Source organism: Perissodus microlepis, chromosome 22 (assembly GCF_051167445.1).
Source record: "Perissodus microlepis isolate ML-2025 ecotype Zambia chromosome 22, ASM5116744v1, whole genome shotgun sequence".
NCBI classification, from domain to species: Eukaryota; Metazoa; Chordata; class Actinopteri; order Cichliformes; family Cichlidae; genus Perissodus; species Perissodus microlepis.
In genome coordinates, this window is record NC_140481.1 from 28,396,474 (window position 1) to 28,419,098 (window position 22,625).

The window sequence follows — 22,625 nt, forward strand, 5'->3', positions numbered from 1 at the left end:
TTATCAAAACAATTAAAAAGAACAGATTATATTTCTGTAAACATAGCAAACCATACCAAAGCATGTAATTTAATGTTTTACACAACTTCTTTCAGGCGTTTTAAGCTGTGTTTTAAGCTTTGGAATAGAAATGATAAGAATTATAAGTCAATGCGCGTTTTTTCCCCCAAACAGTTGCCTTTTGCACCTCCGGGCCACCGTATGATGTTTATTTTAAACAGTGTAGCTAAAAAAAATGGATTATAACAATTATATATATTTTTAATTAATGTACTTGAAAAAGAAAGCGATTCGTATATACTAAAATTATACGACTTTTTTTTAATTGTGTGAATAAAATGTATAAATGACCCATAAAATGGGTTTCGTTTGATCATAAGTCAGTTAGAATTTGGCCTTTAGCACTGGAGACAAGTATGCAAACAGGGTATGTCCCGCCCAAGCAGAAAACTCCGAAAGACAAAACACGCATACACACGTACGGGGCGGGGTTCGGGCTATCTCGGCCAATCACGGCAAGACGCTCACCAAGGTAGTTCAATTCAAATTTAAACGGTCGAGGACGGAGATCCCGCGGACACGGAAATTGTTTTTAAGGTAATTGTTTCATAAATTACAGTGAAGTGTGTGTTTTAATCTGCAGTTTGTGTTGCGGAACTCGACTTAAACCGTAAGAGCAAAGATTTGTAATTTAATGTAGAAGTTCCTTTTCGTACTAAGGGTATCTGCCGTCAACGTTAGTGATCATACGAACGGGTTTAGTGTCGGTGATGTCTTTATGTAATTTAATCGAAGCTGATTTAAAAATTAGCGTGTCCCAGTAAGATTTTCTATCTTGGTTTAACTCGATAATTACGCAAGTTAAGTTTGGTTAATGTAAATGCTAAAAACTGTGGACACAGTGGCTTTGTTTAGGCTCACATCATACTCGGTAAGTTACTAAAGTCGGACCTCTGTTATAGGGGTCTATTAAAAGTTTATCTGAGTTGAGTTAACGCTAAATCGTGTGATTTTCACTGTAAACGTAAATATTACGTTTTCGTGTGATTGATTTTCATTATTAGCAGGCACTTTTATATGAGTGTTATATCCAAGCAGGTGTGGATCACCGTGCAACACCCTAGTTTGTCTCCATTGTATTGGTTACTAGTACACCCAAGTGTCATCGGAGACGCCAACGTTATTTTAACAGCTACTTAATAAAACTTGGCTTTACCACGTTGTTACTGTCTTGTCAAAATAAATGTGGCACATGATATGCAAGTGACTGTTGTTGTTCTTGGTGTGCTTAATGGTAAATACAACTGCAACTCGGGTAACACGAAGAAGAACTTCAAGAAGTCCAGACGCTTTTCTTTGCAAGCTCCTTTGACGAAGGATTACTACTTTTTTTTTTTTTTTTTTTTTTTTAATACAGAGGACAGAGTGTTAAAATGTCGAGTGGGTTTTAAACGCAAAATGATTTATTGAGTGGCAGTACAGCTTTGAAGTGAGGAAAACATTTCTTTTGGTTTTATTATTAGGAAAAAACAAAAGTGCAACTTAAATATCATGACAGGGTTTCACACATTTGTCCAAAAAATGTGTGAAAAGGCAGATTTCTGCCATTACTATATACAGATTTGCCTTGCATACAGCTGCAGTCAACCACTAAAGGCCCAATTTAAGAATAATGGTTTATATAGTCAAAGGAGCTTGCAAAGAAAACGTCTTCAAGTAACTTAAAGAAGTCCAGACGCTTTTCTTTGCAAGCTCTTTTGACTACGATGACCTGGATGACTGAGAACCTTCACAGACATAATGGTTTATATACTCAATCTGTGGCTGTTCATGATGAAGAAATAAACAAGTTTTTTTTCTTAGTATCTGTTTTAACAATAATTCACCTCTTAGCCCACAACAGAGCATGTCCCGCCTGCCAGTAATGTCAAGTAAGAGGGTACTCGCCTGCAGCAGCGTGGAGAATGCCCAGGACTTGGCACCTGCACAGGTTTGTGTAAACCCTTCTGTTTACCTTTTTACTGCTACTGTCTGACTTTTAGATTACTGTTAAGTATTTGTGAGTTTAATTTTTGCTGGAGGTGAGACATCCTCACATGCACATACAGGTATCTTAGAAGGCTAGTAAACCACAGCTGGCCATGCTGCTTTGCCTGAAAAGGTTTAGATGGTAAACCAAATTTCTTCTTATTGTTGCAATACAGCAGCTGCAGGGTTTGTGTTATAAAGGAGTTCTTGTTGTGGTACTTCAGCATGGAAGCTCTTCTGGGACATCTATCCCATGTGATGGATTTTGTGCATTTGGGGGGGGGGTTTACCCTGAAACCTGCGCAAGACTCAGGTTTGTTCTCACTGTATGCTAATGGTGTCTTTTGTTTTGCAGAAGAGACTCCGTAAGGATGCAGATCCGGTTAAACCAGCGGCTACGGTCATTGGTACCAAGCGACCTGCTCTCGCAGCAACCCGAGCACCTATCTGTAAGTAACGTCTCAATCCCGAGTGTTGAAATCTTTTTGTTTTACTCCAAACTACATTGGTTTATGTCGGAGAACTACTTTATCTCAGTAAAGCACTTCATTAAAAGGCTGTCCCCAAACTAAACCAGTCAAAAAGTAAAACTGCATTAACTTTATTTAAAAATCATTGAGTAAAACACGTTTTCACATTGTATATTGTGCTTCTGTCCTCTTATCATTTTGATAAAAATGTCCTCCTTTGTTTCACTCTCTCCAACACAGCTAGGCCACTCAGAGCTGTAGGAGCTGCCACTGTAGCTGCGGCTCCGTCTAGAGGTAAGAAATGCTAAATATGTGGCAGGACTTTAGACACTGTGGTCACAAACCTTCATCTGGAGCAGTGATTAAGCAGTTTAAAGTTTAATCAAATTTGTTCATGGACAGTGTCATATCTTGTACGTAGTTTGGTCCCAGATGAACATGTGATCATTTAATGAATCTATTTACTGTTTAGGTGTCATTAAGCAGTCTGTAGCTTCAACTACATCAAAGGGAGGCAACATGAAACAACCCGTTGCATCCACCGGCACAAAAACAGGTGAGAAATGAATTCTGCTCATTTCTTTTCTTCTGACAACTAAACGTTTATATTTTGGGGCTTCGATTTGTTAATAACCCTCCATAAATTTTAAATGCTTTTGAAAATGTTTCAAAGTGTGAAAAAAGTGACCCAGTACATTGAAATAAGCCACGGTTCTGAGTGAGTTTGTGCAAACACGACCATAAACATGAAGCACCTAAATGGAATTCAGCTGTCACGGTTTCATCTTTATGCATTTGAAGTTTAAAGGTTGCTTCTGTAGAATAGTTTTTCTTAACAGACTGAAAAAAACAAATTGAAAATGTTGCGTTTGTGTACAGGTGGAACACAAAAACGAAACCCTTGGGATCTGAAGGGCAAGGTCAGCGACATGGAGGATAAGGTCCGTAACTACCAAATAAAAGTTAAGACTCTGAATCAGGAAAATGAGGTTCTCCAAGACTCGGTGTCCCAGAGCCAAAGAAAAATTGTGCAAGTGGAGAAGGAGCTTCAGATACAGAGGAGCCAGATCGGGTATGAGGACTATTTCATTTGGAAAATAAATGTACAGTTAGGAATTTTACTCCTGAAATTGTCGTGTTAACCATTGACAACTTGACTTTGCTTTTATCTTCTGGGATTTTTAGGGAGTATGAGAGGAAGCTGCAGGTGTTGGCAGGAGTTCAGGATGAGCTGGAGAAAGTCTTGAGCGATAAGAACTTTCTTCAGAAGGAGCTCACCAACTTGGAGGGGAAATACAAAGTGATGGAGACTCTCCGAGACAGCCAAGAGACAGAGCTGCAGACTCTGAAGGTAAAAGATTGACTGAACAGCAGCTGAGAATAGCCGTGCTTGTTTTTTTATCACTAGATAAACGTACAGATGGGCCGACCTGCCAAACCTTAATATCATTTGTCGTTCTTTCTGCTCCAGATGAAGCTCTCTGTGCAGGAGTCGACTCTGGCCCGTGTGCAGGCAAACCTCAGAGACTCCGAGGAGGAGGTTCGGTCTCTGAAAGAAACTGTGGCCCAGCAGAAGGATGAAATTTACGCTGGAGAGATGGAGCGCAGACGGCTCCACAACACCATACAAGAGCTCAAGGCAAGTTTGCCTCTGTTACCAATAAAAGTGCCAATTTTTGGTGTGTGCTGGTCACATTTGTCCAATCATCCTTTGGATTTTGCTGCAACCAATAAAATATTAAGTTTCAGTCTCACTCTTGTATCTCTTGCAGGGTAATATCAGAGTGTTCTGCAGAGTGCGTCCTCTGGTAGGTGGAGGCTTTCCCAAGCATATACAACTCGCCACAAGTGACAATAAAGCGATAACGCTGGCTAAAACCGAGGAGGTAAGAATGAGGACCGCTTAACGCATGTTTAAAGAAACTGTTGGCTGTAGAGAATTTGAGTTCTGTGTGAGTTAACATGTGTAATTTAGTGTCAGTGTAGATGCGCTTAACAAAGAGGAAGCACAAACAACCAACTGAACTGAGTTTTTGTGCTTTTTCAGTCTCACACGGGCAAAACTGCTGACACTCAGAAGAATTACAACTTCAGCTTTGACCGTGTGTTTGGTCCTCGGGACTCTCAGCAGGAGGTGAATATCACATTTTACAATATATCAAAGAATAAACTGTTTTTCATTTTGTGGTCCCCGCCTGTGCGTGGAGGAAATTACTAAATTTGTCTTTATCTTCAGGTCTTTGAGGAGATCTCACTGCTGGTGCAGTCAGCACTGGACGGCTACAATGTCTGCTGCTTTGCCTACGGTCAGACCGGAAGTGGGAAGACGTACACCATGGAGGGGGATGAGTTTGACGAGACCAGAGGTGTCATTCCCAGAGCTGTGCAACAGATCTTTAAAGCTGCAGGAAAACTGGGAGAACAAGGCTGGGAGGTTGGTTTGGTTTGTGTTTGAATGTCTGAAGAGAAGGTCAGTGGTAGTAATTTTACATTTGGTTTTACACGGTGGTAGAGCAGCAGCTTTTAAACTGCAGACTATCTGAAAGACTTGAGTAGTAAGTGTTACAGGTTTTTCATCTAAGACCAGACTGCTTTTCTACCACAGTCGGCCATATTTCCTTAAGCACCAAAGATGATTTTGAGCATACAGACATGAGTGGAGCTTTTATGATTAATCTGCTGCACTGTTAATGTTGTGCTTTTCTTTTATCCACAAAAGTCTCACTTTAGTGTTAAATTGCTTCTGCTCCTCAGCGTCAGAGGGATTTCACACTGCAGTCTGCTATGTGCCCTCGTGGTGCGTTTATGAGGGAATGTGCTCATATTAGTTTTTATTTCAGTTCACGTTCACAGCGAGCTTTGTCGAAATTTACAATGAGACCCTGAGGGACCTTCTGTACACCGGCAAGTCCAGCAAGAGACCTGAGCATGAGATCCGCAAGACAACCAGCAACGAAGTGACAATCACTAATCTCACCTATGAGCGGGTCTCCAATGAGGATCAGGTACAGCAGACAGACATCTGTAGCTCAGAACAAAATTAATTTCAAATCGGCTGACAAATTGTTACCAAACTTTGCAAATACATCAAACTTTATCGATGCTCTATATGTTTTAAAACGTCCCCTCGTCCTCTCAGGTTCTCGGTCTGATTGCTTTGGCCAATCAGAATCGCTCCACTGCCCAGACAGCCCAGAATGACCGCTCGTCTCGCTCCCACTCAGTCTTCCAGCTGGATATTGAGGGAGTCAATGCTGGCAGGGATGTCAAGTGCAAATGTGAGTATAATCACACTGGAAGTACCAGCATCAGGAATGTGGTTTCTTCTTTTTGGATCTATAATATTGAGTCTGGTTAATTATTGTTACTGTAACCAGTGCAAAATCTGCTCTGATGACTCAACGTTAATGTTTGAGCCCCTGAGCGCTAAAAGAAGTATTGTTTTGTAAATTATTAAGATTACGTTTAATGGAAGGAAAAGCGGATCACTGCTTCCTGTAAGAGTTGGTTTTCTCGTGTGTGTGTGTGTGTGTGTGTGTGTGTGTGTGTGTAGCCACTCTGTGCCTGGTGGACTTGGCTGGCAGTGAGCGAATGGTGAAGAGCCAGTCTCAGGGTGACCGTTTCAAAGAGATGACCGCCATCAACGGCTCGCTGTCCAACCTGGGCATCGTTATCGCCGCTTTGGCCAACAAGGTCTGCAGCTGCCGTTTCTGTAGTCTTAGATGTCACACCTGCTTTCTTTACGTTTACAGTATTAATGATTTTTTGGCCTTTGTGTTTCAGGAGAGTTACGTTCCCTACAGGAACTCGAAGCTCACCTACCTCCTGCAGGGATGTTTGGGGGGAAACAGCAAAACGTGAGTTTGGTGACATCACAAATCTTTATAATGACGATACATAAAACTGAAGGAATTAATCCCCAATAAATATTCAACTGAGAGTTTGATCTCATCACTTCAGATTGTGACTGTTTATTCTTTGGCGCTAATTTTGAATGTCTTTATCTCCAGCTTGATGTTTGTTAACATCGCCCCGGAGCCCGACAGCTTTGGGGAAACTCTGAACTCATTGAGGTTTGCCAGCAAGGTCAGTGCAGTCTTGTTTCCAGTGTTCATTGGACAGAGTACATTAATGATGTCCTTACATTAGCTGTTTATGGTAAACCAAAGCCATACTCCATATCCATTTTAATACCTTGGTATGTAATTCATACTCACGTTTTGTCTGTAGAGTAGGGATGTTCCTGGCGTCTTATTTACTAGTCGACTAATCGAGGGGGAAATAATTAGACTAACCAACTAAAGTAAAACTAAGGAACATTCAGATATTGAGTTAATATTCAGAACTGCTTAATAGAAACTGTCAAACTAGACGCAGAGGTATCTTAAACAATTTATCACATTCTGTTAAATACAAATGAAAATGCGTTACTACAAAAGATGTTCTATTAAAATATGACAATCATTTGAGAATCTAAAAGTACGACTGAGTGTGACGCGAATGATTCAGGCTGCTGAAAATTAACGACAACCTTTTCAATAAAAGCAGAAATTTAGTAACAAAGTAATACATTATACAGCCGTTTTCTAGTCAGGTTGTGGGGGCAGCAGGAAGGACCACTCCTGACCACAGCTGATAGATGTAAACTGGCTAGCATGACCAAGGATGCTGGGGCCTCCTCCTGGTAGGACGTGCCCAGCTGGAACACCTTGCCCAGGTGGCTGTCACCTCCTGGGCAAGGTGGCTGTCACCTTTTGATGTGAAGGATTAGTGACTCTACTCTGAGCCCCTCTCCCATTGACTTAACTGCTCTCCTAAAGGAGAGGTTTTCCACCTTTGAGAAAACTAATTTCCTCTGCGTGTATCTGCGATCTCAGTGTTAACAAGAAGATCAGGGTAGATTAATAGATTTATGGTGTTTCTCAACAACAGTGCACCATCTGGTGGCAGATCTCTGCCTAACATTTAGAACACAATGTACCAGCATTGGGCATCAATTAAAATTTTAACAATTAGATTGAATGACTGGTAAGTCTGATACAGACTAGTGACAATTAGTCGACTAGTCACATAAATCCCTGATAGAGCCCACAGAAGTGGCCTGCACCATGTGCGTGGCTTGCTTTGCAGTTTAACCACAAACACTCGTCTGCAGTGGAATTTCTTTGAGCTAATCGATTCATTTATTTATTCATTTTTTTCTTCTAATTAATGTGGAAAATGGTGGCAAAAGTGGATGAAATGAGTGATTCCTAGAGTTACATGTCAGTTTACAGCATAGGGGTTAAGTTTACAGTTTGAAGTTTCACTGTAACTTTAACATTTTTGACAATTTTGTTTGTTTTTTTTGTTTTTTTTTCTTCCCCGCAGGTGAACGACTGCGTCATCGGGACAGCGACTGCCAACAAAAAGTAGAAATTATTAAAAAAAATCCTGAGTTTTCTACTTTTTAGGTTCATCTCAGGTTTCCACGCTCGCTGAGTTTGTCATGACATGCTCACGGAGTATCTATACATGTAAAAATGTCATTTCTTCTAATTAGTACTTCAAACAACTTGTCTGAATCTAAAATGCTTCAAACTTTCCATATATCTGTACTTGTGTGTAGTAATGCTAGCTTCACCACAAAAGGAGTTGCCGTGCATTTCAATAAAAAGAAAAAAGGAAAAAAAATTGATTTCACACATTTAAGCTTTTCAGTGGGCCGTTCCTGACTATATTTTATATTTGTGCTTTGAAAGCAGGGCGTCAGTGTTTAGAGTTTTGTGTTTTGTTTTGTTTTTTTTCAAAGCAGCTGTTTTAGCACGAAGTGAGAGGTAAACTCAGAAATTAGTCAGTTTTAATGTAACTCTTGTGTTTACCTGCTGTTGGAAGTGAATGACAGTAACATTGAGTGTTTTCACCAATGTTAGATTATGTTTGTATATACTGTATAATGGCTATTTTACAAGTCTACATCACTTTTACTGATTTTTAGTTTTCTTTTACCTGTTTCCTTGTCTGCCATATCATTAGTATGTATCGTGGGAATTAAATGTTTATTTAACATGTACGCTATGACATTTACTCTACAAATAAAACCAAATTTAAAGGCTGTTGCATTTTATTGCCTTTTTTTTTTTTTTTTCCTTTTCATAAAGTTATGAAGGCATCTTGGATGGGGAAATGCCCCACACTCTTTTCTATCACTGCTTTGAATGCACAGACTGGTCTTAATGTTGATCTTTGTAATCTTCAGTATTAATATTTGTAAATATTAACTAGGAGGATTTTTTTTTTTTTTTTTAATGATGTATAACGTTTGTAATGATTATACATAGTTATGATTATTCATCCATTTATTAGTTAGGTGAGCTATTTATGCATTTTAAATATTAAATTATCAATTTTAAATCATGATCCAATTTTTGTCCTGGTCCATACTGTGAAGGCACGACAGAAGTATATGTAAGTGCTAAGGTTTCCTCGGTGTCCAGTACAAAATGTTAATTTGAACTTCATATTCTTATTTTCTTTCAAATGAACCCTAATGTTTTTAAAGTTTCTTCTCTGTGTTGTATTTAAATAGTTAAAGTTTAAACCCTGCCTGCAGTCAGATTTGTTTGTTTGTAACACGGTAGTTTTCAGCAGCAGTGATGTATGAGCAGCATGTTTGAGTGTTTTCAGGGTTTTTTTTAGTTTATTTTGTGTCGGCCAAAGTCTGGCTCGTCTGTCTGGGTCGCTCTTAAAGGCGACGTGTGGCTGTCTGCTGCTGCGGAGATCAGCTGCGAGGAGCTTTTTCTCAAAAATGCTCCCCAAACTTCAGGGCCTGGATGAACCGGCAGGACCCGCCGCCCTCCGCTCGGTCAGAGGCCGGACTGTAACGGGCTCAGGTGTCAACTGAAAACGGTGAGTTTAACGTCGGCGGCGGCCCGACTGGGCTAGCTAGCAGGCTAACGTCACATCTGTGCGGCTGTGATTGGAGTCCGGAGCTCTGACGGTTTTCCAGATGCCGCCGTTTGTCTGTCTGAACGGAGAACACCGCCACCGGGGAAAAAACATCTGCACCACGAGCACAGCTGCATTTCCAACCAGCAGCTTCGCTTTTGTAGCGGTAAAGTTAAAGTGTGCAGTCCAGCTGTTGATTTTTTTTTCTTTTTTTTCTCCCCATAAAGTCTGCCGGTTATGTCCGGTGTTCGGACTGTGCGGGTTTCTGATGATTAATTAATGAGTTTAATGAAGGAGGCTCTGCACAGACGTGCTGCTCGAGTTTAATGTGAAGTTCAGACTGACACCGATGATGTCAGCTGTCATAACTACAGTAAATATTTGATGTGCAGCATAAACTGAGCAGCTGATTATAATTGGGCGTTTAGGTTTGTTATTGAACTCTAGTATTTATTTTTATTTCACTTTTTGATTTTTTTTGTGTGTTTTTAACTTGTTCTGGTTTTGGTTTTAATCGTGTTTATGTTACTGAGCTGTTCTGGTTGCAGCTCTTCTGTCAGAGGTTGTGTTGATGGTTTTTGGCTGCTGTAACTTTTGGGATTAATAAAGTTTAGTTTGTGTGTGATGTGCAGCCTGTCAGTGATTTCAGGCTCACAGACAGGCGGATAAAATCAGGCTGTCACTGTCCTCTAACTGAGGCTATCTGCTTCCTTAATGCCTCAGGTGGGACAGATTTCCAGTGTTTCTGAGGTAAAATTCAAATCTCTAATGAAGTCAGTTTCTCTGTCTCTGTCATCGTCAATGAGTTCAACATGATTATATATATAAACTTAAACCATTTTAACTGAAACATATAGCTTTGAGTTTTCAGGTAACATTATTTTTTTCCATTTAATTTATTTAAATGTAATTAATTTTGGAATGAAAAGGTCAGATTAAAGGAAAATATTACTTCTGATGTTCAAAGAAAGTGCGTCACCGTTAAATTTATAGTTATTATTTAAATAACCTGCCTGCATATCATTACATCAGAAAAGACTGACAGGTGTAGGTGATGATGTAAGACTGCACCAGTGTTACTCTGAGCTGTATAAGCACCATCAGTGAGTCTGCAGTCATTCCTTAAATTTTCCATAAATATGTTTACCAAAACTTTTATAAAAGTTACAAATGCTCATTTTATCACATGTTACTTAGTTTACCTTAATTACTGATAAATATCTTCAAGTTTACATTTATATTGCATACAGTCACATTCCTCTGTGATGCACTTTCTTTGAAATCCAGCATAGTTGAGTTTAAAGCCCTTCACCTCTAAAATGATCATAAATTTAATCAGATTCGGCAATTAGTTGATTAGCTGATTGACAGAAATTACATCAGTAACGATTATTTAATCTTTCATTTTGTGTAATTTTAAAGAGACAGCTAAAATTATGTTTCCACTCTGAGGATTTTCAGCTTTTCTGTAATTTTTTTGTAATTATTTGAAGTTTCAATCTCTTCTCTTTATATATTTATTAAAATGAAAGAAACTAAATTAAAAAAAAAAAATTGTTTATATGGAAAATAACTGTTGATTGTTTCAGCACAGCTGCAAACGTTTTATAGAAAGATCTGAACCCTCTGCCGTGAGCGAGGTGGGGATTTGTTGCAGGGCTGTTGTCCCGCTCTAGTTCCAAAAACCCAGTAACCCAATAAACTGCAAACTGCGGTCACGGTTGTTTTTATAAATAAAACAGCCGTTTTTCTTAACATGATATTTTATTTGATACTTAATTACCTGAGAGGTGCAGTCATGTGACCCATTCAAAGAGCTTCCTCCATACTTGAATAGATTCACTGTTCGTGTAATTTAAAGCCTCAGATTTAAAGCCACAACCTGCCAGTCAGCAGTAACAAACCAGGAAGGACTGCCATGAATCTAAAGTCAGAGTTTAACCTCCGGCTGTGGGAGTCATGAAGGTTTTTCTTCCTCACAGATGCAGTCTGTGCCCATGGAGGTGGGAAGCAGCAGCGGCTCAGTGGTTCAGGTTTGCTTCCCTGGCGCTCAGACCTCGGTGCTGGACAGCCTGAACCGGCAGAGAGAGGACGGCAGCCTCTGCGACCTCTCCATCCATGTCCAGGGACAAGTGTTCAAGGCCCACCGCTGCGTCCTGGCTGCGTCCTCGCCTTACTTCCACGACCAGGTGGATGAACACACTGACTCTCACTCAGCCTTGGATCTTTATTAGCGTCAGACAAGAATAGCTGTCGCAGTTTGTGCCTGAGCAAAACTTTAGAACATTAGATTGCCTATAGAAAGACAGACAGGTGACAGGATTAGTTGGTCTTACAGACATTTTCAGTCGGTTGTGTAATCAGCAGCTTGTTTGCATTTTCTCCCAGTTTTCTCTGCTAACACAAGATCTGTGTCTTTGACACGCTGGAGACATAAAATGTGAATCTGGGTTTGAAGCCATCTGCCGCTTCTTATTTCTACCTCAGAAAAACAGAATAAACGAGGCGAGACAGAATAGATGTGAACAGTCACGCAGGTTAATCATATGGGAGCTCAGAGTTAGAAGATAATAAAGACCTACTGTGTGACAGCAGCCTCACACAAACACTTTACTTGTGCTTTTTTATGTCGTAATTATTGGTTTTCGAGAGAGCCTCAATCATCTGCCAAATATCTGCTTAGTGAAACTGGTGGGAGGTTTCATCAGACCCCTGTTACCTGTCTGAGGGGCTGGCAGACAGATTTACTGTCTGTGTACACCAGAAAATAACTTGGAGCTGGACTCTGACCATGTGGGTAATGTTGCAGTGTGATGAGGGAGAGGAGAAGGAGGCAGGAGGAATCGTTACAAAATGAAAAAACTTAATTACTGTGATGTTGTGATCTCCATCCGCCTCCAGGTACTACTGAAGAACATGTCCACGGTCTCCATCCCGGCAGTGATGGACCCGCTGGCGTTTGAGAGCGTGCTGAGCTGCGCCTACACGGGTCAGCTCCAGATGCTCCGCGATGACATCGTCAACTACCTCACAGTGGGCAGCGTCCTGCAGATGTGGCACATTGTGGACAAATGCACGGAGCTACTGAAGGAAGGCCGAGCCACGGCGGCAGGAGGGAGCAGCGGAGGTGGAGGAGGTGGGGCTGTGCAGGATGGAATGAGTGGAGCTGGAGGATCAGCCAACTCTGGCTGTAGCAGCAGCAATGGTGATGGTGGAGCAGGTGGTGATAATGGAGCTGCTGGTGCTGGAAGTGTTGGTCAAGTCCAGGTTGTTGAGTCTAACGAGCCCCCGCGAGCCTCCCAGCCTCCCAGCCGCCCGTCGGTGAGCGAGAGCCAATCACCCAGCAGCACCAACTACTTCAGCCCCAGGGACGGGAGCAGCTTTGGGGGAGGTGGTGCGGCTGCAACGGGAGCTTCTGGAGATGGAGGCGGGGCTAACAACACCCCCAGCTACTGCACTCCATCAGGAGGCGAAGAAGCCTTCCTTATTGAGGAGGAAGAGGAAGCCGAGGAGGAAGAGGAGGAGGTGCTGTACCATCAAAGGAAACGAGGAAGCACAGGAGGAGGAGGCAGCGGGAGGAGGAAGAAGATGAGCTCAGTGTCAGAGCAGGAGGTCGGTGTCAGCGACAGCTTTGGGGTTTCGTCCTATCAGGTGAGGTCTGAGCAACCTGAAGATAGTCGACCTTTAATTTGTATGAAGAGCTTTTATTTTGAAAGAAAAGTTGAACTTTAATAATCGAGTTAGTGTTTACAGTTTGTTTGTTTGTATCCTGTGTTTTCTGTACATAATGTGAAATATCTCAATAAAAGGATGGAGAGGACTCTGCGTTGCCGCTGCAGAAGCGTCCCACCTACAGCCAGCCCAGCATCATGCCTCGCAAGCAGTGGGTGGTGGTGAAAACCGAACGGACAGAGGACGACGACCTGATCGTGGTCTCCGGGGAGGAAGGAGGAGAAGACGAGGAGGATGAGGATGAGAGGGAGATGGAGCTGGCACGAGAGCGGGAAAGGAGCAACTTCAACATCTCAAACGTCAGGAGCCTTTCAGGCGAGCTCGGGGGCAGAGCGGAGAACGATATGGACTCACAGGTGAGCTGGAACTGTAGTGTAATCAGATTACAGCTTTAATTATCCTGACAGTAGCTGAGGGGCGGTTTGCTTTGTAGAAGCTGGTGCTGTGGTGGTTTTGCATATGACCAGTAGAGGGCGCTAAAACGTCACACAAAGAATTTCTAACTTAGAAATTTCTATCTTTAGTTGAAATAAGTTACAGCAACCAGAATGTGTAAAAAACATAATTTTTAACAGAAAACTTTCTTGATTTGTGCATCTGCTCTACAAATAAACTTGATTGAAAGATATTTTTATATAATCTTAACCTCTAATATGTTTCCCTGTGTGTAGGTCGACTACTGCCAGTCTTCAGAAGACTACCTCAAGTTTGAAGGAAGTCTCATGGACCAAACTTTAGCGCAACACCTTCACGACGGCGCTGCAGGTCAGAACCAGAACGCTAACCGGGCGGTTTCGGCGCTGCTGGGTCAGGTTCAGTCTGCAGCCTCGGCCCGGGCTCAGCTCTTCCCACTGGACATGCAGGGAAACCAGATCCTGCTGTACAGCCAGGCCTCCGGACTCCCGCTGGATGCTAGCGCACCACCTCTGGGGATGGCAGGCGGTATGATCGGAGGGTCGTCCTTCAAAGGTCCCAGTATGGAGCACGGTGCGGTCCACCTGTCGGTGCAGGGTGGTTTGGGGGTGGATGGCACAGAGAGCGGAGGAATCGGAGGCGGAGGCGGCAACAGTGGCGGCGGCTCTGGGGGTTCAGGGAAAGTGTTCATGTGTCACTGCGGTAAGACGTTCACCCACAAGAGCATGAGGGACCGCCACATTAACATGCACCTGGACCTGCGGCCCTTCCACTGCCCCGTCTGCGCCAAGAAGTTCAAGATGAAGCATCACCTCACCGAGCACATGAAGACGCACACGGGCCTGAAGCCGTACGACTGCCTCGGCTGCGGCAAGAAGTTCATGTGGCGCGACAGCTTCATGAGGCACCGCTCGCACTGTGAGAGGCGCAGCGGGCTGGGAGAGAGCGGCGAAGGTGGAAGCGGCAGCGACGGAGGGAGGAGAGGTGGAGGAGGAGGTGAGGATGGTCCAGATCTGATTTCCTCCCCTCACCTCCTCCTGTCTGCAGGTGAGGGTGGGCAGGGAGGCGTCCTGGGAGGTGGAGCGAGGGGAGGAACGTCAGTGTTGTCCCCGCAGCACGGCGGCCTCTCAGCCGCAGGAAGTGGCGGCGGTAACAGCAGCATGAGTAACAGCAGCAGTGCCGCTCTGAGCAACAACATGGCCGCTGCTGCAGGGGTGCTCCTCGGGGCGGTCTCCCAGAGCCAGGGTCAGGGATCTGTGATGTTTGGCGGTCTGGGGTTGGGTCGGGGTGCGTGTGAGGAAGACGTGTGCGAGGTCAGTGCCAATGAAAGTAGCGTGACTTAAACCAAAATGTGTGTCGAATCCAACGGGCGCCTCTTTCCAAGCAAACAGCTGCTGGTTCCTGCTGCTGCTCTGAACAGAAGAAGAAGCTCAGTGAGAAACTCTGAAACTCTTTTAACTGCCGACAGGTTTCAAACAGAGGTCGAGTAAAAAACAGGCGAGGCTCCCGTTGGACACGCACAACCTGAAGGACCTCCAGGGAAACGAGACTTTGAGTTTCCACTCATCTGCTGTGGTGTTTCTGAGACAAACATGTGAAACTTGTTGTTGTCCACAGTTCACAATACTCTGAATCGTGGCCTGGTAGAAGCGGACCTTCTGTCTCTGAGTATTTCTTTAAAACGCCTGAGACGATTAGTTTATTTTGAGTGAAGAATATGCGCGTGCGTCCGGAGGAAACCAAAAACTAAAAGACAGCGCTTCTCTAACCGTTACCTTCTGTGGGGACATTATAGTCTCAGTAGAGTAGAAAAATGGCTGTTCTGAATTGCTGTGACTTTCTGCAGTATTGTTTTGTGATATATTTGCTACGATTGGAGTAAAAAACATAAATCTGCAAAAACAAATTGAACCTGAAAAAAATATTTGTTTTTTTTAAAGCTCCGGGGTTCATGAAACTCTCAGCTGACTTAATCAGACGCTAAACGTTTGTTTGAACCAAGAAAAATGCAGATTTGTGTTTTTTCAAACTTTCCTCACAGCAGCAGCAACCCTGCAGTCTTTCCTGCCTCAGTCCCACAAAACAGACCAAACTCAGCACTGCCATGTTGTTTCAGATGATGCTGCTGGTACCAGTTTGAAGCCCAGCCTGAAGATTCAGCTCCGAGAAAACAAAGAGCCACGTGTAGCATATAGACTGTATGTAGAAGATGGACACAGCCACCATGACATGTTCTAGCTACTCCAACTACTGACTATGGAACACACCATAAATGAGGAAACCGTATTTATAAATAGGCACAGATTTCTGCTAGTTAGACTCATAACAGACTAATAATTTAAGATACGATAAATTATTTAATTCTCTGATACTTCCATTAAAAATGCTTCACAAACACAGTTCACTCAGATGATGTGAGGCCTGTAAGCTACAGTCAGTACCGTCAGTTTAGGGAGACACATCCTAACTTTGGGACTTTGTAAAATCTAATGAAGGGAGTTATATGGAGTATAATTGATATGAAGGGGGAAATATTAATAGAGGGCAAGATAACTTTGTACCAGGCTTTAAACAGCTGGGAGGAGGCCTCGGGGCTAGTGATGTGCGGATCGATCCTGAAATATCGATTCCTCCGATACCAATCATTTATGTTCTAGAATCGATTCTCACATTAAAATATCGATATTTTAGTAATTTAGGGTAAATTTGTAGTTTATCACTAACAGGAACACAGTGGAAAGAAACTATAACCTTCGGATTGTCTACATTCAAAGGAACTACTTCCTCTTCCGCCTTTCATAGTCATGTGCGAAATACGGCTGTATAACAATGGCTGAGCGTAATTGTGCGGACGTATTTTATCTCCACAAACAGCTGAGACGTGGTTTGCGATACATGTGGCAAAAAAGTGAGGTGTTGTGGTCATAATTGCCAACCTTGAGACCTCAGAATTAGGGAGACATTCAAAAGGGCTGTTTGGGGGGGGGATAAATACATTTATTTATCGGATAAAATAAGCGAAATGTCACCGTTATTATTGGCCGGCCCGGAAACAGCGGGGGTGTCCAAATTCAGAGGCTGGTTCCACCTGAGGACCCGGCCTTCGCGGTCTAAAGAAAGCCGGGTAGTACGTCACGAGCTCCCTCGGTGGAGTGAAACTCTGCCGTCTGCTCCTTGCTATCTAAAATATAACCGGGCGCTGGCGTAAACTCTCGACCGTCTCACACTTTGTTTAATTAGTTTTCTGTTTGACGTTTATTCAGTTTATTCCGTTTACCCCGGAGGAACCCTCCCGAGGGATTAATAAAGTTAAATTTAATTTAATCTAATCTAATAACTCAGCCAAACCAATTTACTCAAGAACAAATAAAACACTGAAAAAGCCAAACAATAACATTTTTAAGTTAGCAAAGTGACTTATATATCATGTTTAACGCGAGCAGTGAAAGACCGCGGGGGTTTGAAGACGATGTGTCGATCGGCTCAGATATTTGAAGTTTACACAGCTACATTCTCACCTGAAAATATGTTAAAAGTTTTTTTGCGACCCAGAAAGAGAAATAAGAGTAATATTAAAACTAAGTAGCTGCCGCCATTGTTGGAAACTGGAATTGGCTGGGCCGCGTTATGAATTCTGCGATATGGTTTTTCAATTTTGTTGTCCGGGTGGAAAATTGGGAGAAATTTGGGAGAATGGTGGCTCCGGGAGATTTTCAGGAGGGGCACTGAAATTCGGGATTCTCCCGGAAAAATCGGGAGGGTTGGCATGTATGGTTGTGGCAACATCACTAACCTTGTCAAACACCTCAGAGTAAATCATATCACAAAATATGACGAGCGTATGTTGAGGCGAACTGAAGAGGAGGACAGGGACAGGTGCTGCTAGGGCGAGACAGACGTCTCTCACGGAGTCCTTTAGTGCTGCAGGCAGGCAAGGTGTTCAAATAGCGCACAACTTCAGTTTTTTTATTTCTATATGATGAACTCTGCATTATTAAGTGATAAGAACAAATAATCTGATGTCCTGTAATCATTATGACGCTATAATTTGAGATACAATAAATAAAATAAGTTTTTGTACAAAGTATCGGTATCGGATCAGTATCGTCGATACCACCCTGAATATTACTTGGTATCGGATCGGAAAAGAAATCAGTGGTATCGCACATCACTACTCGGGGCAGAACCAGATGAGCTTGAGGAGGTGACTGAACTCAGCTTAGACCCAGGTAGGCAGCAGAAAATGGGTGGATGGCCTTGACATGTTTATTCCATCTCTGAAATAACCTGCATTTCATGCCCAGGCTTTTCCGTTTGGTATAAATGATAATAAATAATAAACTGTGCTCTTGCATGGTCTGCAGATCACTGGGCTCAGAGTGTAAAATACCTGCTAGCCTCAAACTGAAGCTCAGCAAACATCAGCAAATACACTACAAAATAAAAGCTTTGAAACATCCAGCACAAACCACAGTTACACCATTAAAGTTTAAGTCTGTAGCAACAAAATGCAAACTGGACTTTAAACCTACGTTGGATTTACACGTGGTTCTTTATTTTAGCTGAAGCTTCAGTAGCGCCGTCACAAAGGGAAGCCTGTTGATCTCAGTCATGTATGAAGGGAGGAATATTTCTTTTGGCTGCTCATTTATTGACGTGTACAGCTCGAGCCTGACTCAGCAGTGACTTTCAAACATGTTCGCGTGTAGAAGTTCAAAAGTCGAAGCTAAATTTATTTCAGCTCTACACAAACACAAACACAAACACTACCTGTAACTGATCACTTCCCCTCTGGAGCTTTTATAGCTGGAGGCGACTAACTTACTGTTTTGCTGCTGCTTTCACTTTATTACTTTGTTGTTTGCAGAGTTTTTTGGCTTTGAGGAGTATAAAATATTCTTGTTGCTGTAAATATATAGAAATATACGTCATCTACTCATCAGGCCGGGAGCGACGTTTAGATGCAGATGCTGTTTGATCAGATTTTTCAGAGGAGGAAGTCTGTGAGAGTTTCTCTACCCTCCTACCCTGCAGCCATCTGTTCAGTAATGTTTAGTTCACTGAGGTCTTATCTAAGCTACACAGTGTACCTCCTCTGAGTGTCTCACAGCACATTTAGATAAAGTTATGGAGGCGGGTAAAGACTGAACCTCATCTTCAGCAGCTGTTCTGCACACTGAGAGTCAAATATCCTTAATTCTGTTTGTTGTGAAGAGAGATTTCTGTCTTTAATTATATTTTTATTATTATCACACTTTTTCTGCCTTTTTAAAATTTCTTTAAAGGTTCTTTGAGGAAAATGTGTTCCAGAAGTTTGTAAATGAAGGTTTTAGTAGACTGCGTTATACCAGTGCATCTCAAAAAATTAGAATATTATTAAAAAGTTTATTTTTTCATAATTCAAATGGGGAAAATCTTCACATATTCTGTATTCATTACATGTAATGTTTCATGCCTGTATGGAAGCATATTACCAGGAAGCTGGCTGAATGAAAAAAATTGAAAATCTGGAGAAGCAACAGAGATGAGCACGGCTTTGGGAGGATTGCTGAGAAAAGTCAAATGAAGAACCTGAAAGAGGCTCCAGGTGGAGACGTCATCAGGAAAGAAGCTCCAGGAATGAGAAGCTCCCACTACTGAACCCGAGACAACAGAAGTGTGTTTCCCAGGATCAGGAGAAAAGACCAGGGCTGTTGTTCAGATTAAAGTAAATTTTACATTTTATTTGGAAATGACGTTCAAAGAGTGGAGGCAGATTGAAGAGATGCACAGAGTCCAAGCTGTTTAATGTTTCTGCAGGCTGTGATGTCATCTGTCATCTACACAGCCGTCAGCTTCCATCTGATGAAGAGCTTCATGGAGATGTCGGTTTTCTTTTCGAGCAGCACCGAATGGTTTGATGACCACGTTGTTCTCTGAGCTTGATTGGTCCTTGAGCTCACCTGACTTTAGCGTTAATGGAGAATCATCAAGAGAAAGATGAGAAACACTCGACCAGGCGAGCTGAAGAGCGCCATCAGAGCAACCTGGACTTTAATAATAATCATCACAGTTTGAAAACACGCTTCCAATATTTCACTTTATGTGTAATGAATATGAACATGGAATATATGAAAATTTGATAGTCATGATATTCAAATGTTCTGAGATGCACAATTATAAAACATAATTTAATAATTTTTTATGACAGGGTTTTTTTTTTGGGAGTAGACGATTAGATTTTGGAGCTTCATTTTAAAAATGTTGCACATTGATGAGGGAACAATGACATCATTGCTCTACTGCTTAACCCTTAAAGCTAACAGGCTACCATAAAAACATAATAATATTAGTTATTATTGAGCTCATAGGGAGGAAGCTGATTTATATATACTTACTTTACATCTTTGGTGGGTCTCTATATGTAGAAGAACCTAATAGTATTTAAAACATAATGTAGAGGTCTGCAGTGAGTCGTGCTTTAATTTTAATTTTCGGATATTTTCCTCAGTGTGGTTTTTAAATGTTACTAACTGGTTTGATGCAATTATTAAAAAAATAATTATTTGATTAATTAAGTAAAAATAGTCGACCTTTCAAAGTCTTGAACTTTTGGACTGTTTTTTGAAAGCATTGTTTTTGTTTATTTACATGTTGTTTTCAGAAGTTTGAAGTTTTTCTTTGTTCACTGACAAAAACAGCAAAAAACACTGAACTCAGATCAGTTAGTTTAAATGTAACCTCATAGTTTCACTGTACAGATTGTTCTTTAGAGCCACTGTGGTTTAAGTGCAGTACTTACTGTGTGCTGAGACTTTACAGCATCAGTGCTGTGTGAGGCATTTAGGGCCAGTTTTATTGCTGCTGAAAACACAGACAGGTGTATTAAACCACAGGTGAGCAGTTCTTCAGCCTGAATCCCATTTACCCTAGAAGATTTTACCTTTTTCAGACCACTATTTTAAAAAGAACGTAATCTTTATGGCTTACCTCCCCAAATAAAGTTAATGTTGAGTCAGTGCGCCATCTTGTGGTACAAATTGGTATTGCACTGAAGAACAGCCCAGTCTGCAGGATGAGTATGCAGATGTTTTAGACCCAGATGTTTTGGAGCTTTTTATTCACATTCTGTTGATTGTTTAGTTTATTTTGAAAGGTTTTCAGGTCTGTGCTAGAGTGAAGATAAAAGAGAAAATTACAGTGATAAATACAAAATGAGTGCAATTAAAGAGAAACGTTTTCCATGACGGAAGGTGTGTTATTATGTTTATCAATAAGTCAGTCTTTTCTGAGTGACTTACCTTTCAAAGAGCTGTGCCGCCCTCTGGTCATACAGGTGTTACTGTCACACACCTCTGCAGCAGTGTGATAGTTGTGTGTGTTTATGAAAATCAGACGTGCAGCACAGAGCAGTTATTGGTGACCTCATGAATATTTAGCCTTTAGAGATGTTTTCCAGCTCAAAGAGATTCAGAGTGAATGTTTTACCTTCTGTGAAGGCTCAGTTTAGATGTTTTATACGCAGGTTTGGAGCTCAGACTCGGTGCAGACTGTTGGCTTTTGTACAGTGACCTTTGACCTCCAGAGTTTCCTGTATGACTCAGATTTGGTTGTTTGGGTTTGATCCTGTTTGTTTTTGTCAACTGCTGAACGGCTGCAGAGAAAACTCAGCGATTGTGTGAGAGACGTCTAAATATGATGATTTCATGTTTAAATGTGGAGATGAATGCATTTAAACACTTTACACATGATGGTCATGTGACCAAAACAAGTAGTTCATTTGTTTGTTTATTCATCCAGTTTTATGTTCACAGAAACTAAACCTGTTTAAACCTGTTTGTACTGACGGTAATTTTTACTTCAGGAGTCGTTGATGTTGGATTATGTTCAGGATGTCAGAGTTAATGTTTCCATGTGGTGTAAACTGATACAGGAAGGTCAAATATAGGTGTGTATCTGATAAAGTATGTGTTAAATAAGAGATGTGTTTTAACAAAAGGTAAAGCTGCTTTGAAAATAATTCATAATGTGACAAAGAAGAAGATAAAACCTGAAGAACATGTTTTCTGCATGGACGTGTTTGTTCCTGAAAGCTGCTCAGACCGCTGTGATAATTCGAGCTTCTTTTGTCACCTGAACATCTTTAAATGCAGATTTGTTTCCTCTGAAAACAAAACAGGTTCCAGACCAAAGATGGTTCACAGTATTTGTCAGCTTCGACCCTCCGGTGTGTGACGGGTCTGAGCAGTTCTCGATGCCTTTACTGCGTGGGTTGAAATGATGAGTGTAGATGTTATTATTCTGTCTCCTGCAGCTTTAACCGTTAAACTGTACTGAAACTAAAAACCATCAGTCTACATCACATGAAAAAAAGGAGATCAAAATATTTTTACTGAGAGAAATGAAGCGATTGAAGAATCTCAGAGTTGCTGCTGAAAACCCGACTTTAGTATTTTTGTTATTTTCATACATGAAACTTCCTTCGTGTCCTCTGACTGACCAGCTGATTGTTGAACAGTGATAACAGAAAATGACGTGTAAATCCTGAGTGGTACTAATAATGTATTAAACTACAGTACATCAGTATTGTCCTCCACCTTGTAACGAAATGATGGATTAATAAATTATTTGGTGAAAATAACCTTTGTTTGATGACCGGATCATTTTACTCCTTCTCTTTGATGACTTTCATCAGGCTGCATGTAAACAGACGTGCTGCATCACCACTAACCTTTCTAAGTCGTTTTCTTTTCTGCTGTTATGGAACATTTAAAGCTGCATTAATTGATTTCAAACATGAGTGAGTCATCTAATAATTATATTAATTTTGTCATTATTGTCTGTACAGTGTGCGTTAGACTGGTGCAGTGTCTCCTCACAGGAAGACAGCCAGCTGGCTCGGCCCTGTCTGTGTGGCGTCTGATCGGCGTCTCTCTAAGAGTGACCGTGGTTATCTCGGCTGGACTGTATGGAATAAACAACCTTTCATAATATTTTTGATGCCCTCGGTCGTTACTCTTTTTAAATGTAAGTAGTAATAGACTGGCTTGTTTTTTTGCGCATACATGTGTGAGG

General features: G+C 41.6%; 2 protein-coding genes across 2 annotated transcripts; both read left to right on the forward strand.

Moving 5' to 3' along the window:
- Nucleotides 1–471: 471 nt before the first annotated feature.
- Nucleotides 472–8,589, forward strand: kifc1 (kinesin family member C1). The gene is made up of 17 exons (XM_084920210.1): nucleotides 472–597; nucleotides 1,894–1,990; nucleotides 2,384–2,477; nucleotides 2,739–2,792; nucleotides 2,971–3,054; nucleotides 3,378–3,570; nucleotides 3,684–3,849; nucleotides 3,970–4,137; nucleotides 4,271–4,384; nucleotides 4,546–4,632; nucleotides 4,735–4,932; nucleotides 5,339–5,503; nucleotides 5,638–5,776; nucleotides 6,052–6,191; nucleotides 6,282–6,355; nucleotides 6,509–6,584; nucleotides 7,869–8,589. The coding sequence occupies exons 2-17, from the start codon at nucleotides 1,907–1,909 to the stop codon at nucleotides 7,911–7,913; spliced, it is 1,881 nt and encodes a 626-aa protein (XP_084776336.1). The 5' UTR covers nucleotides 472–597; nucleotides 1,894–1,906; the 3' UTR covers nucleotides 7,914–8,589.
- A 578-nt stretch (nucleotides 8,590–9,167) lies between these two features.
- zbtb22b (zinc finger and BTB domain containing 22b) lies at nucleotides 9,168–22,191 on the forward strand. Its single transcript, XM_084920207.1, has 5 exons — nucleotides 9,168–9,386; nucleotides 11,408–11,614; nucleotides 12,327–13,076; nucleotides 13,235–13,513; nucleotides 13,829–22,191. The coding sequence occupies exons 2-5, from the start codon at nucleotides 11,408–11,410 to the stop codon at nucleotides 14,912–14,914; spliced, it is 2,322 nt and encodes a 773-aa protein (XP_084776333.1). The 5' UTR covers nucleotides 9,168–9,386; the 3' UTR covers nucleotides 14,915–22,191.
- Nucleotides 22,192–22,625: the final 434 nt, after the last annotated feature.